The 15,396-nt window shown below is 38.7% G+C and overlaps 1 protein-coding gene across 1 annotated transcript in view; it reads right to left on the bottom strand.

Moving 5' to 3' along the window:
- CPXM2 (carboxypeptidase X, M14 family member 2) overlaps positions 1 to 15,396 on the bottom strand; it is a 219,216-nt gene that overhangs the window by 68,141 nt on the left and 135,679 nt on the right. Inside the window, exon 6 of the mRNA XM_020964119.2 lies at positions 13,667 to 13,817. Within this exon, the coding sequence (XP_020819778.1) occupies positions 13,667 to 13,817 (151 nt within the window). The remainder of the gene's footprint in view (positions 1 to 13,666; positions 13,818 to 15,396) is intronic.

Raw genomic sequence — 15,396 nt, 5'->3', positions numbered from 1 at the left:
TCCCAGGAATATTATAGCCAAATTTCAGAGCTCCCAGGTCAAAGAGAAAATCTACAAGCAGCCAGAAATAAACAACTCAAATATAGAGACAGTCAGTATTGCAGCTTCTACATTAAAGGATCAGAGGGGAGAGGGTAAAGGAGCTGGTATTACAACCAAAAATCACCTACCCAGTGAAGCTTCAGCTGAAAAATAAAAATGGATATTCAATGAAATAGAGGACTTTGAGGTATTCCTGATGAAAAGACCAGAGCTGAAAAGAAAATGTGATTTTCAAATATAAGACTCAAGAGAAGCATAAAAAGGTAAACACGAAAGAGGGATTCAATAAGGTTGAACTGTGTACATTCCTTCACAGGAAGATGATACTTTGAAGTCTTAAGAATGGTATCACTATTAAGGCAGTTAGAAGGATTATACATAGACAGAAGACACAGGTATAAGTTGACTATTATGGAATGATATTAAAAAAAGGGGTGAGAAATAGGAATGTACTAGTAGGAGAAGAGCGAAGGGTAAGGTAGAGCAGAATAAATTATCTCACATGAAGAGGTGTGAAAGAGCTATTAGGAAAGATGGGGGGCAATGCTTGAACCTTACTCACATTGGAATTGGCTCAAAGAGGGAATAATATACATGATCAATTGAGTACATTGATTTATCTTACTCTATAGGGAAGTAGGAGGGCAGGGGGATGAGAGAAGTGGGGGAACTGAGAGATGCAAGGACAGATTGGGAGAGGCAGTGGTCAGAAGCAAAACACTTATGCACTCGTATAATATATCAAATCACTTATTGTCTCTGGGCAGGGAAGGAGAAAAAGGAAGGGAGAGAATCTGGAACTCAAAATTTTTAAAAAAATTCTTAAAAATTGTTTTTACATGTAATTGAAAACATAATAAAATATTATTTTAAAAATAACATATTAAAAAGGAGCCTACATTCTATTAAGAAAATACAATGAGTACATTGACAAGTAAATTACAAAATAAAAAATAACATGGAAAGGGAGTACTAACAACCAGAGGAATTAGAAAATGCCTCTTTCAGGAAGTGGAATTTGAATAGAACTTGAAGGGAGGAAGAAGCAGAGAGAGAGAGAGAGAGAGAGAGAGAGAGAGAGAGAGAGAGAGAGAGAGAAGGATGGGGAGGAAGGGAGGCCAAAGGAATTAAGGGAAGGATGGAAAGAAGAAAGAAGGAGCAGATGGAGGAAGAGAAGGAAGGAGATATTCAAGACTGGGAACAATCTATACAAGGGCATGAAGATGATAGATGGCATCAGAGAAACGGAATATTACATAAGCCAATGTGGATGAAACAAGAGTGTATGATGGAGAATAATGCGTATTTACCCTGGACATCTACATCTGAGTTAAACTGTGAAGGACCTTAAATACTGAACATAATAGTTTGGGGCACCACTGAGACTTAAGCAGAGAAGTGACTTGGCCAGATATGTTTTTGAGGAATATTAACTTGTTAGCAGTGTGGAGGATGGATCAGGGCAGGGAGGAATGGGGAGGGGGGTGCAGAGACACAGAAAGAAATAAAATATCTTTTTTTTCAAGTAAAGAAGTTCATATACATGATAGCTTACATTTCCGTATCACTTTAACGTTTATAACAAGTCTTCCTCACAAGAACTTGGCAAGGTAGGTAGTGCAAATGTTATCAGAAACCTCATTTTACACATGTACATGACAGAACACATTTTAGTATAAATAAGTTTTATAGGGAATGTTTTTTGGTCATCAACAAAACTAAGTCATTCAAAGAAAAACTTGGTGGAAGATTGCATACCAGGGCAAAATGACATAAGAATTTAGAAAAAAAGGGAGCAATTCAAGTTGAGCAAAATACTGGCAATTTTTAAAAAAGTATTTTAATATGGTAACACACAAATATCCTGCAGTGAATTGGGATAAAGTGTTTTTAAAATTTTCTACCAGTACATTTTAAGGGGAAGTAAATGAATATTTTTATCATTCATTTACACTCGACTTATCCACATGCTGTTTTCTAAAAGGTATTGGACACCAAACAAGCCTCAGGAACCTCTTTCAGAAGTCCTTTCAAGCCTGTTTCCTTTGAACAGAAGTCATTCTTACAAAGTACTTGAAAGAAATTGAATAAAAATTGAAAACTCAGTACAAAAAGACTTCAAATTTGGTAACATTCCCTTGTAGTTGATCCTAATCCTTTGCTGAGGATTATGGGCCTGGCCATGTGAACTGCCTTTACTGTATCCCCCCATACAAATTTCAAAAAGAATTCTCCATCAAGCCTTCCTCAGCCAAACAGATCTTTATTCTGAATTCCTAAAGCACACCCACTAGGCACTTAATATTTTGTACAGCTAGGGTTTTTTTTTCTCTTCAGTGTACACACCCATATCCAGAAGCTTATCTCAGGGAGGGGCTGGGATTTTCCTCATCAGAAAGAGATGGGCAAATTCAAGAGCTGCAAATGTATTTTCAGAAGGCTGGGGCTGTTCCAGGAAACAGGAACTGGGGTTAGAAAATCAGAACAGTCTATTAGGCAAACTCTTGGTCTTTGTAGTGTCTTTCCTGAGAGATTTTGGAGAACTGAGGAAGAAGAAGGCAGGTAGCTGAGGCAGGTCTAAGCAGAATACTAAAGACCAATGTATGGCCAATAGGCCAAGCTGAGCCCAGAGAAGCCTGGGGGTAACAGGGCAGGAGCTAAATTCTGATTAGAGATAAAGCCAAGGATTTCTTCCAGAGGAAGTTCATACTGGAGCATACTCTAGTTTATGTATGTTCTCCCTAAAAGGTAGATAGAGAAATCCACAGAATAATTCAGATGCAATCTAACCCTGACTGAAGTGGGTTTCTGATCTCTCTTGTTCTGACTCAATACTCTTATTAATACAGTGAATGGTCATTTACTTTTTTTTTCATATCATATTGCTGATACATAATACTTTAAGAATGCATTCTTTCATCATTATAAGGAACCCTTCATCTAGTACAAACTCAATTCTTCCACACTTTAATCAGCTACTTTTCGTGAGCTGTTACAGTCACAAATCTTTATTTTATTTGGTCACCAATTTTCTAGTGATGTCATTCATTCATTCATTCATTCAACTAACAATGATTAAGTACTTAACATGTGGCAGGCACTGTACTAGGAGCTGGGCAAGAAAGACAAAAATAGAACAAATCCCTGCCCTCTAGGAGTTTATACTTTACTAGAGCAGGGGGAAATGATCTAAGCAATTAAATACATAAAAATACGTGCAAAGTAATTTCAGAGGTAGACGGGGGGAACAACTTGGCAGGGGTGGAGGTGGGGGGGGAGTCACAAAAGGAGGTGGAGAGAGATAAGGCTTCCAAGAGGTGATGAAGGTGAGCAGTTGAGATACTCTGTGCAAAGGTACAAAGATGAGAAATGGGACATTATGTAAATCTTAGCTAGGCTTACCCTTAGGTAGCCAACACCCAGTCTGTCACTGGGCCTCTCCAGCTGCTATTCTGCTGGCCCAATGTTACCTTAAGACTATGATGAGACCTCCCAGTGGGTCTTCAGTGGAACTTAGAGATTGTAGGCACATAATAGGTATTTAATATGTGTTTTCTAAATTCAAGGTTAGATGATCAATAAAAGTTTTATGACAAATGGTTAGTTCCATTTGATTAATGGTTTTGTTTTATCTTTATGAACACATAGACCAGTGATTTTATGGTCTTCTCTGTTATTCAGCGATTGGCTTGAGAGACACACAGGGCCAGTGCTGCAGAATGCAAAGATGTGGTCTTTATCTCAATGACAATGGGCTTTATTGGGCGCATCCTCATCTTTCCTATTACTTGAGTAGCAAGAAGTCCTATACCTAAGTTCTTTCTTGTTGCTTTTATTCATTTCAGTCATGTCCAACTCTTTGTGAGACCATTTGGGGTTTTCTTGGTAAAGATACTGATTTGCCATTTCCTTCTCCAACTCATTTTTACAGATGAAGAAACTGAGGCAAACAGGGTTAAGTGACTTGCCCAAGGTCACACAACTAGTAAGAGTCCAAGGCCAGATTGAAACTTACAAAGATGAGTCTCTTGACGTTAGGCCTGGCACTCTATCCACTGCACCACCTACTTGCTCCTAAATTCTTCACATTCTATGAAAATAAAAAGGTGGGCCAGAGTTAAGGAAACGTGGATGGTAAACATCAGATATGGAACTCTGAAGCTCTGAATAAGATTTATAAGCTAATCAAAGGCCCTAAGTGACCCTCCACAATTAACCTCTTCCAAGCCACTCTAGTCTCCCCACAACAATATTTTTGAGGGGCCTCTAAGTAAGAAACAGACAGAAGAAAAAAAAACATAAGACAGAGAAATGAGTGCTGAGATTGAAGCCAAGGGGTAGCCAGTCAACTAGTCCCTGCAACCTTAGATCCTGAGTAGGGAGAGAAGGGCAAATACATTGGAGGGTAAACAGAGAAGTGATCATTAAAGGACAATTAGATTGTAAGCTTGTTGAGGGCAGAGATTGTCTTTCTTTTTGATATGTATATTCCCAGGCTTAGCACAGTGCTGGGCACAAAGTAAGTGCTTAATAAATGTTTATTGACTTAACAATTAAGAAAGGTAGCTGAGAAAATAACTGGTGTTTGTGATATAGACTTGGCCCCAAGAGAAGGCACCCAGTCATCTCTTGCCCCTAATCACTACCAATTCATGTCCTAAAATTTAGCTTCTGAAAATCAATATATTTATTCACCATACAGTTTTTCCCCTGGAAAATTAATTGAGTAGGATTATAGGGTCACAAGCATACAGCTGGAAGGATCTTCAAAGGACATCTAATCCAAAATTTACAGGTGAGGAAACTAAAGTCCAGAGATTAAGGATTCAAACCAAGATCCTTCTGACTCCTAATCAACCAGTATTTTTATAATTATGTTTCTAAAGAAATGCCCAAATTCTTGGGTTATGAATAGAATTTTTTTCAGATATTACTTAAACTATCTATGCAAAGTACAGTTATCCCTTCCACATCATTGCAGGGGTTAGCAGCGCAGTGCCTCCCATTATGCAAGGAAATCTGCATACATTTTTTGGCCCTCCCTTTGTACTGGAGAAGCATGATTTTTTTTTTCTTTTTCAGGTGTTTACAATACCTTATTGTAAACTATGGGTTAAGTATTTGGACATAGGCTCTGGTAGCCTTTGTGTGTCATCTGTGGCTTCTGCAAAACTCCCTCCAAATTCTCATTTAATTTCTTATGCTGATCCAAGATATGTGCAAACCCCGATGGGGAAAATAGGGATATGGAAGGGATAGAAAGCTGACCTGGGAGCCAAGAAGACTTTTATTCAAATTTTCTCTCTCTCACATATATTTTGAGACCCTGGACAAGTCCCTCATTCCCTCAGGAATTCTAAAACGATTATTTATAGAGAAAATGTCAATTTGCATTGGTAGATGGGAGTTTCCTCACCTGAGAGTTCCCAACACGGTTGTCCTTTGTTCTCAAAGAGGACCCAAATGGCGTCACTATATTCCCAATACCAACAAAAACCAAAGGACTAGTTCCCATGTGAACAATCCGCTGGGAAATCGAAGTGTTTGAGTTACATGAGGTTTTTATTGTAATGGGGTTTGACCTGCATCAAACAGCCTGTTACCCTAGGAGCACAAACAAAAACTAATGAATTCTGCAGCACCCATCTGCATCACACTTTTGCTCAGTGGCTCTGATGATCAAAAGAGGTACTATATGTAATAAAACACAATATTGTTGCATGTCATTAATGAAATCTCCTTCAAAATACATTCAGGGAGGAGTGCTGTTTGTTTTTAAAAATTGATGGGGTTAGTGCCTGAGCTCTGAGGGATAATAGCTTAAAGCTTCAATATGAAGCAAGGCAGGCAAAGAAAAGAGAAAAGGGAGCAGTATCAGTTCTTCTGACCTTTCTGTTTACAGGAAGCCTAATCCTAAGGGTCACAGAGATCAGCAGTGCTGATTGATTAGGTAGAAATTACATTTCAGGGAATCACAGAATCTCATAGCTGAAAGAGACTTCAGAGGCTACCTGGTACAAAATATACCTGAACAAAGAATCCCCTTGGTAACCTAACTGACCAGCAGTGATTCAGCTTTTATTTGAAGGCCTCCCCGAAAGGGAATGCATATGTCTCTGAGGCAGTGCATTCCATTTCTTCATAGCCCTAACTGTTAACAAAATTTTTGCCTTTATCAAGTCTAATTTTGCCCCTTTGTGACTTCTAGCCATTTTTTAGTTCCAAGGCCAAGTAGCATTATTTTCCTTCTTCTCCTAAACAACAACCTTGCAAATTCTCAAAGGCAGCTAACCTAGCTCCAGCTAAATTACGACTCGAAGCTAAAGAACTTTTGTTGCTTCAACTTATCTTTACATATTATCCCAAGGCTTTTAACTATCCTGGTGACCCTCCAAATTACCAAGGCAATTACTACAATAAATAAGAATTAATGAAGATACTTGAGCCCAAGAAGTAAATGTATCTGACTAGGGCCAAGACAAAAAGGAGAAAGGGGTGGGAGGGAGGAGAAAAGAAACATTTTCATACACTATGGACCAGAGTTCAAGTTTGTATGGATCTTTCAAAATATGAACAGAGTTATGTTGGATTTTGGGCATACACTGACCCTCTCTCCTGTGCGTCACACATTGAGTGATAAAAGAAAGCTGCATCCAATTCTGATATAATCAAGTGCCCAAGTTGCTGTGTGTCTCCAGTGGGCTTAGACTATAGGAGTGATGGCCAGCGGGAGCTAAGAGAATACAAAGAGACCACAGGGTAAAATATAAACCTGTCTCCAAAAAACTCTAACTATTAAAAGAGTATCCTAGGTAACCCTGCTGAAAATAATGAACATTATCCCAAGCCAACATCTGATTATCCTCATGACAAGCCTGGCCCTATTGAGGAAGGGAAAACAAAAACGAGGAAAGTATAGACTGCTAAGTGGCAAAGAGGTCAATCAAAGTCATGTCCATCTTGATATTGACTAATTAGTGTCAGAGAAACCAAGCACAGAACTATAAAGATGGTAGTGTATCAATCTGGGTTTATTTATTAGTGTCACTGTTTCAAAGAATTCTTATCTCATCAGCTCCCTAGAGGGCCATGTTGCTCATATGAATTCAGGAGCACCATTTGATTCCCTTGGTTGATATACATTCTTTAGGCAGCAACATGGCCAATTTGCAGTAAGATTGACAACAGAAGCTGTCAGAAAAAAAAAAAAGCTTCTCTGTTATGCTGCTGTTTTTATAGTTCTCAAAGAGAACTGGGCACTGTGGCCCACAAGGGAAATCTCATATTCATTGTAAGGACATAAGGATATTTTTTTCCCCCAGCCAAAGCAACCTGAGCTGAGAAAACAGATCTTGCTGCCATTGACCAGGCATTTTCTCTGCCACTGAGGTTTAGTTCTACCTGGTTAAGCGGAGAAGGCGATAAGATAGCAAATTGTTCTTTTTTAGTCAACAGGTTGTTTTGCAGGGCCCACAGTACAAATTCCAAAACGTGATCCAGTTTCATTCTTATCCTAACTAATTCAGGGACAAGCTTACTCTCTGTTAACAGTGGTTATCCAATATAGTCATGGTCTAATTTGACAGGCATGTCACAAACTAAACAAGACCTATTTTTCATCTAGTCATTTGTTTTGTTTTCCCAGTAAGATGGTCAGTCTAAATCTCTTTTGCATTTCTTTGTATCTCATTGAGAAGTCTTTGTAGTATTCTAGAGATCACTGCAAGTATTTCAATGTGATTTTCCAACAAAAGCATTTTGAAAGTTTGCCATTAGTAAGATATACTTCATTCATTTGGACTTTTAAGGGGTTGAGAGAAGGAAGGAATCAGACCAGTGATGTTTTTGGTATAGGGAACTCTGATAAGGGAAATTTCTCTCTACTGATACAGATTGGCACCTGTTCTACTTCTTAGTCTTTCAAAGTTGCCAAGGCTTTTGAGTGATTAAGTGACTTGCCCTGCATCATGCCACTGTGTGTCAAAGATGGGGTCTGCTCACTATCCATTATGCCATGCTGCCTCTCACTTAGAGCTTATACAGAATATATCCCATGCCAGAGGCTAATGTGCTTCTTTGAGGAAAATACATGTCCCTGATTAACACCTCTATGATGCCTATATTCAATATATTATTGAAAAATGATATTTGTAGTTGCATTGTTTGTGATTCTCATAAGAGGATAGGAGAGGAGGGTCTTCAAGATAATGTCAGAAAAGGGCCTTTGAGTTAGAATTTGGTTTCTGAGTCATGAGTATTCTTATAAACAATACATAATCAACATCGTGGGAGTTAACATTCTCTGTGTTGCATTCAGTTTTGTAACTGTAAAGAGATGGGCTCCACTGCAAAGTGAAACAAAACTTCCCAGAAAGCCTTCATCGAGCATGCCCTTGATGTATGCTTAGATCACTTTCATAAAGATTTTATAAATGAAGAGAAGGAAGACTTTGTTGATGTATTCTACTTTCCTTTGGTTCACCAGGAAAAGCATCATTCATGATCCTTTCCATTCTTTGGATTCTTCCCCAATTAGAGTGCTCCTGGGGTTTAGTCTCTGAACGCTTTGAAAACTGAATCTTCCTCAGGACAGATTCCTTCTGCATGTGCTTGGTCTGGTCCAATATCCCTCCTCAAGTTCACCTTCTTCAATATCATTTCCACTTTCCCATATAGGACATCAGGCAAAAGATACAGCAAAGTGAAATGTGATGTTTTCTTGATTATTTCTAATAAGACCAGATCACTGTGAAGAATTCAAGAAGTTCCACTGATATTCTCAACAGATGATTTCTGTCCAGTTACTCCCAAATTAAGAAACAGAATCATATGTTCACATCCATAGTAACATTAGTTATAAATGAAACCAGAAGATATATAAAAGTAAGACCTAAAAGGAAAGACAGAATCTCAGAATTGGAAAGGATCCCAGAAGCCAGTCAATCCAACCTGCATCTGAACAGGAATTCCCTTTACAAAGTCCCCAGCCATCCAGCTTTCCCTGGAATGCTTCTAGGGGTAAAAAACAACACAACACAACACAAAACAAACCCATTACATTCTGAGGCAGGTCATTACACTTTGTGATAATTATTAATAGTTAGGACATTTTTTTCTCCCTTACAATGAGCCAAAATGTCTCTATAACTTCCATCCATATTGTTTCTAGCTCCATCCTCTGGAGCCAAGTAGAACAAGTGTCTCTAGTAGGCACTTGACAAATGTGTTTGGTGACTTGAAGTCCCACTATTTCTTTATTCCTCCAACACCCTGAATCATTTTGGTCCTATGTGAGCCCTTCCTCTGTGATGGCCTACCTAGAAGATGATGGAAAAACCATTAAATGCTGCAAAGTGGAAATTCCCCAACTTCTCTCAGAGAATCTGCTCATTAAAAAAAATTCCCTCAGATGCCTCCTGGTCTATCCTATAGATAGGGTTTCTAGTGCACTGACACTCTCAGGTTCCTATACTCTGCATCTTTATGTTGTCCGCTCCTGTTTCTTCTACTACTAATTATACCCATTTGGTATATACATACCCCTTACTCTGGGCAGTGCTTCCTAACCCCAAGAACTCCCTGTGAAGGGTAAATTTCTGGGAAGAAGTCTCAAATGCTGTTTTTGCTTTCCTGTTCCTATTCATCTGTGCCCTGTCTCTTCTCCTCCCTCTGGCTTTTCTTTCTTACCTTTCATGTCCACCACAAAAGCCAATTACCTGGGAGGAAAAAAAAAGAGGCCTCCAAATGTCATAACATGTTTTCTGATTTGAGAAAACAGAACTTGTCAATGAAAGTCAGGAAAAGACAGTGGTTAGAATAAACAATATGAAACCCTAGGAAGACAGAAATATAGGAATAGCTCAGACACTAGAAAAATAGAAAAAAAGTACTTTCCTGTGCTCCCAACCACTCTTCCTCCCTCTGACAAGAATTAACTTAGCTATAAATCAACATACATACCCCTTTCTCTTACCAATCCAAATTGCTAGTTACTGCCAAATTACCTTGCAAAGGTTAGAATTTGTGTGTGTGTGTGTATACACATATATCTCCTAATGGAATGTAAGCTCCCTGAGGACAGATAGATACTCTTTTTCCTTTGTTGTCTTTATATCTTCAATGCCCAAAACAAGGCCTGGCATACAGAAGGCATTAGCCTGAATTCACTTGACTCTCAAACTCTAGTAGCAATAACTACACTCACTAGGTAATTAGCTAAGTATAAACACTGTTTTTCATAAAGATTTGCACTTCTGAATTTGACAGGATTTGGCTGTAATTGAATCTGGATGGAGAAATTCAATCCAAATTTAAGCTTCTATAGAAGCCTGAAATTCAGCTCAGGAAAATTTATAAGTGACAGATAGAAAGAATATACATGACACATCTCTATAATAGGTTCCCTCTTCCTCCTTCATAGGTCCTCCTCAGAGAAATGAATAAAGAAGATGGGGAAATTGATTTCATCATGAGCTCACTAGTAAAGAGAAATATTTCATGAGGCATCTGGTCATCTCACCTTGCTGAGCTCACAGGGAGCATAAGCAATGTAGTCACTTTAAAGATAATTGAAGTTTAGCTGCCTACATCTCTCATGGAGGCCGAAGAGAGAAATTCTATGAAGAATTTGACAAAATTCTCCAAATTATGGAATGATGAAAGCAATGCTGGAAAATGTGATTCAGGAATTAAGGAATTAACAGAGTCAAAGGCTTTACAGACTGCTCAGGAATCTCACTCCACTACAGTGTGATATCAGTTTATAGAAACAAGCTCAAGAGGTGTCAGCATTGAGATGTGAAAACCAGGAAAACTAATTTGATCTCACAATAATCTAAAAGAGGAATAGTGCCCTTCAAAAAGTGAGTCAAAGGGGGCTGGGTGTGGGAAGGGTCAAAGGGCAACATTTAAAAAATGAAACCAACAAATCTCTAAACAGACCAGAAGTGATTGGTTAATAAACCCTACAGATCATTTCAGCATCCCTTCATTGTATACAGTTAGCTCATCAAGAGGAAAGATCAAAGTAAACACTAGATAAGAAGAAAAGAGAGAAATAACAACCTGCTGTGAACAATTACAGTAGCTCTCATTTGTTCTGTTTTAAAGAACCAGAGCCTAGAACCAGACATGCTGAGAAGGAAGCTGTTAACAACTATCATTTCTTAGAAAAGTTTGTCTGATGCAACACAATAACAAGAATGCTGAGAGAGTATCAGAATGACCTTGGCCAGAAGAGCTTAGTCTCCTTGCCAAGGGGAAAGACTTGGCAGCTGAGCGCGATTACAATTTAGAGTACAAGTTGGTAGATGACAAGGAGGTGTTCAGAAAGGATCTGTCACATATGAAACCCAATCAAAATCTAAATTTTAACTATTTAAAATAAAATGATTGGTTAAATAAATCCTCCTAGCTCCACCCCTCAGAACGGTAGGTGATGGGCCCCCCATGGGCTGTAGGTGAGAGTTATTCATGACCCAAGCTAAAACTTTTCAGTGCCAGAAACAAAGAAAGTCATCAAAAAGAAGAATCCTACTTGGCAAAGTATTGGAAATTGGGGGGATGCACATCAATTGAGGAATGGCTGCATAAGTTGTGGTGTATAATTGTGATGGAATACTATTATGCTACAAAAAACGACAGGCATATTGTTTGCCTTCTGAGTGGATGCATGAGGGCTAGGAGTGAGAGAGAAAATCTGGAACCCAAATTGAAACTCTGGAACTCAAAACTTAAAATGGAAAGAATTTTTAAAATAAATATTTTAAAATGTGAAAAAAAAAGAAATGATGAAGGAGATGGTTTCAGCAAAACCAGGGAAGACTGAGAAGTGCTGGTGCAAAGTGAAGTGAGAAGACCAGGAGAACATTATATATGGTAACAGCAATGCCATAATCATGCTCAACTGTGAAAGACCTAGCTAGCTACTCTTATCAATACAGTGATCTAAGACAATCCTGAAGGACTCATGATGAAAAATGCTATCTACCTTCAGCAAGAAAATTGATAAACTGAGTGCAAACTGAAGTATTTTTTTACTTTATTTTTCTTGGGTCCTTTTTTGCCACATGGCTAATATGGAAATATATTTTGAATGATTTCACACATATAATTGTTATCATGTTGATTGTCTTCTCATGGGTGAGGGGGCAGCCTGAGGATCAGAGAAAGTTGGGAACTCAAGATTTTAAAAAAGGAATGTTACAAATAAATAAATAAAAATTTTAAAAATTTAAAAACAAAAGAAAAATATTCTTACTTAGGGATGACCAGAAATATCAGAATATTTGTGCAAAGCCAGAGTGGTTGCTAGGGATATGAAGGGCTATATTGACGGTCCAGAGGCAAAAGGTGGTATCTGGATCCAGAAGAGGAGTTTGGTAGCAGGATCAAATATAATTTGAGAAGCAAGTCAAAGAAAGCTGATCTCCAGGGATCAGGCTGAAGGGTTTAATAATATAGGATAGAAGAGAGGGTCTAGGTTTGCACAAAACTCATGCAATTTGCAGCACTTGTTTTCTGGACACATATGTATACATGTTTTATGTCCAGTCTAATGAGGTCAACAGCCCTTCCTTCTAGCTTCCCCTAAATCAGTCAGTGTAGAAGGGTAAATACTGCTATCCACACAAGTATGACTCTCTATGATAAAAGTCATCTTTAAGCAGAGGGAGCTACTTATCCTCAAACAGCCATAGACCAAGCGTCACTTCACAATGGAACATTTATTATTCAGTCCCCGTAGGTGCCAACCATCACCTTCCACCTTAAAAAGGCACAAACCTGGAAAAGACACCCACCTGACCTTTGTTCTTTAAAACTAACAAAAAGCATCTTTGTTGAACTAAATGGCACCATGAGTTTTCTACTCTGACACATGTACAGCTGCAGGTAATCATCAGTTTTGTTTAAGAAGCCAGCTGTGTCTTGGTTTTTCTTAATACAGTACCGTGTATTATGCTTTGACAATGCCTTTGTTGACAGAGAACCACACAGACTACAGCTACCGTTTTATTCTGACGCTTAACAAGAAAGGTATTTTCACATATCAGATGGGGATTTGCATTTTTCTTTATGCACTGGCTAGTTATGACCTAGTGGGAAAAGCACTGGAAAGGGAGTGAGACTATATGGGCTTGAATGGGCTCCGTCACACTAGCTGAGCAGGTCCAATGGATGCTTATTTCACGACCTTGGGCAAGACATTTAACTTTCCTGAGCTTTAGTCTTATCTGTTAAATTGTTAGACTCAATGGTTGCCAAGGTCCCTCCCAGTTTTACATCTATGGTCTTCTTTGGGCTCTGGATAAACTATCCTCACCTATAAAATATGGATCGTAATACTTGTTCCACCTTCCTGACGAGGTGATGTGACAATTAAATGAGATAATCATATAAAATGCTTTGTAAATGAAACAGCATTATCATTATCTCTAACTTGTTTGTAAATAGCTGTCTGTTCTCTGTCTCTTCCATTAGACCATAAGTCTCTGAAGAGCGGAACTGATTTTGCCTTTCTTTGTATCACTAGTGCTTTGCATAGTGGTTCCTGGAATATAGAAGGCACTTAATAAATGTTGATTGACTGACTGAGTGTCAGACATTAAGCAAAGATGTCACTTACCAGGTAATGGACAACCTAGAATTTCCAGTCTCAAGCAGATGCTCCCATTATCGAACCATGACCGAGGGTTTATGCGGATATAGCGGGCCACCACTGGAACTGGAAGCTCATTAAGGACTGGGATTTCTTTTTCACTGTTTCCTTCAAATATCTATTTGAGAACAAAGGAGAAATATATGGTTTTGATGAGGATTAGATAGCTTGTCAGTTAAAGTAAAACTAACTTTTTTCCCACAATTTTCTACTAGGCATATGAAACAGTTGGGGCATAGTGATTCCATTCCTTTCCATTACTGATCAAGTATAGGGTCTGTGTAAGGAACTATGTAGGCACTGGGATAGGGCAGCTAGATGGCACAGTAGATAGAGTGCTAGGCCTGGAGTAAGGAAGACTCATCTTCTTGAGTTCAAACTTGGCCTCAGACACTTATTAGCTGTGTGACCCTGGGCAAGTCACTTAGCCCTGTTTGCTTCAGTTTCTTCATCTGTAAAATGAGTTGGAGAAGGCAATGGCAAACCACTCCAGTATCTTTGCCAAGAAAACTCCAAGTGGGGTCATGAAGAGTTTGCTATGACTTAAATGACTGAACAACAACCAAGGCATTGGGATACAAAGGCAAAAAAGGCTGTATTTCCTTCTCTCAAGGAGCTTACATTCTACTAGGGAGATACAACAAGTACATAAATGAACACACTATAAAGAATACTGAGGAAAAGGAGAGTATCTTTACTCGGTAAGAGTAGCAAAGGTTTCACAGAAAAGGTGGCAACTGATCTAAGCATTGAAGGAAGAGATGGATTCTGAAATAAAGAATGACTGTGTTTCAGGCTTAGGGAATGGCTTGTGCCAAAGAACAGAAGTAGAATATGGGTCTCCAGACTCAAAGAATAGTCATTAAAGACAGGAATCTGTCTCTGGCTCTGTGCTGTTTAACATTTTTGTCAATGACTTCGATAGAGGCAAGAGATGGTTTCTCATCAAAGTTGCAAATGACACAAAGTGGGGAGAGATAGTGGATGATAGTTTTCAAAATGAATTAATACATTTAATTAAAAGTGAAAAATGTAAAATATTGCACTTCATAACAAAAATCAAATTCACAGGTATAACATTGAAGAGGAATGGACAGATAGCAGGTACTTGGAGAACAACCTGAGGGTCTGAGTGGACTAAAAGCTCAATATGAATCAGCAGGGTGATCTGGAATCCTAAAAATCTCATGTGATCCTGGGTATAATTGAGGGACATAATTTCCAGGAATAAGGAGGTGGTGGTTCTATTGCATCCTACCCTAACCATATAGATTTCCTCTGGAGTATTGTGTTCAGTTAGGGGCATCGCAATTCAAGAAGGACATTGATAAGCTGGAAAGGATCAAGAAGAGGGCAACTAGGAGGGTGAAGGGACTTGATCAGGTGTCACATGGGGGTTGGTTAAAGGGACTGGGGATGCTTAGCCTATAAACATTGAGGTGGGGGATAGGGATAGGGAAATAATAATTGTCTTCAAGTATTTGGAGGGCTGTCATGAGAAAGAGGGACTAAGCTTATTCTAGTAGAGAGCAGAATCAGGAATAAAGTTGAAAAGAAGGCCAATTTAGGCTTGAAATAAGAAAGCACTTCCTACCAAACAGAGCTGTTCAAAAATGGAATGAGATCTCTCAAGAGGTGATAGGTTTCCTCTCTTTGGAAATCTTCAATCAGAAGCTGGTTGACCACTGGTCAGTTAT

This window comes from Phascolarctos cinereus, unplaced genomic scaffold (genome assembly GCF_003287225.1).
Source record: "Phascolarctos cinereus isolate Bilbo 61053 unplaced genomic scaffold, phaCin_HiC Scaffold_3;HRSCAF=262, whole genome shotgun sequence".
NCBI lineage: Eukaryota > Metazoa > Chordata > Mammalia > Diprotodontia > Phascolarctidae > Phascolarctos > Phascolarctos cinereus.
This window is presented reverse-complemented; position numbering and strand designations above follow the sequence as displayed.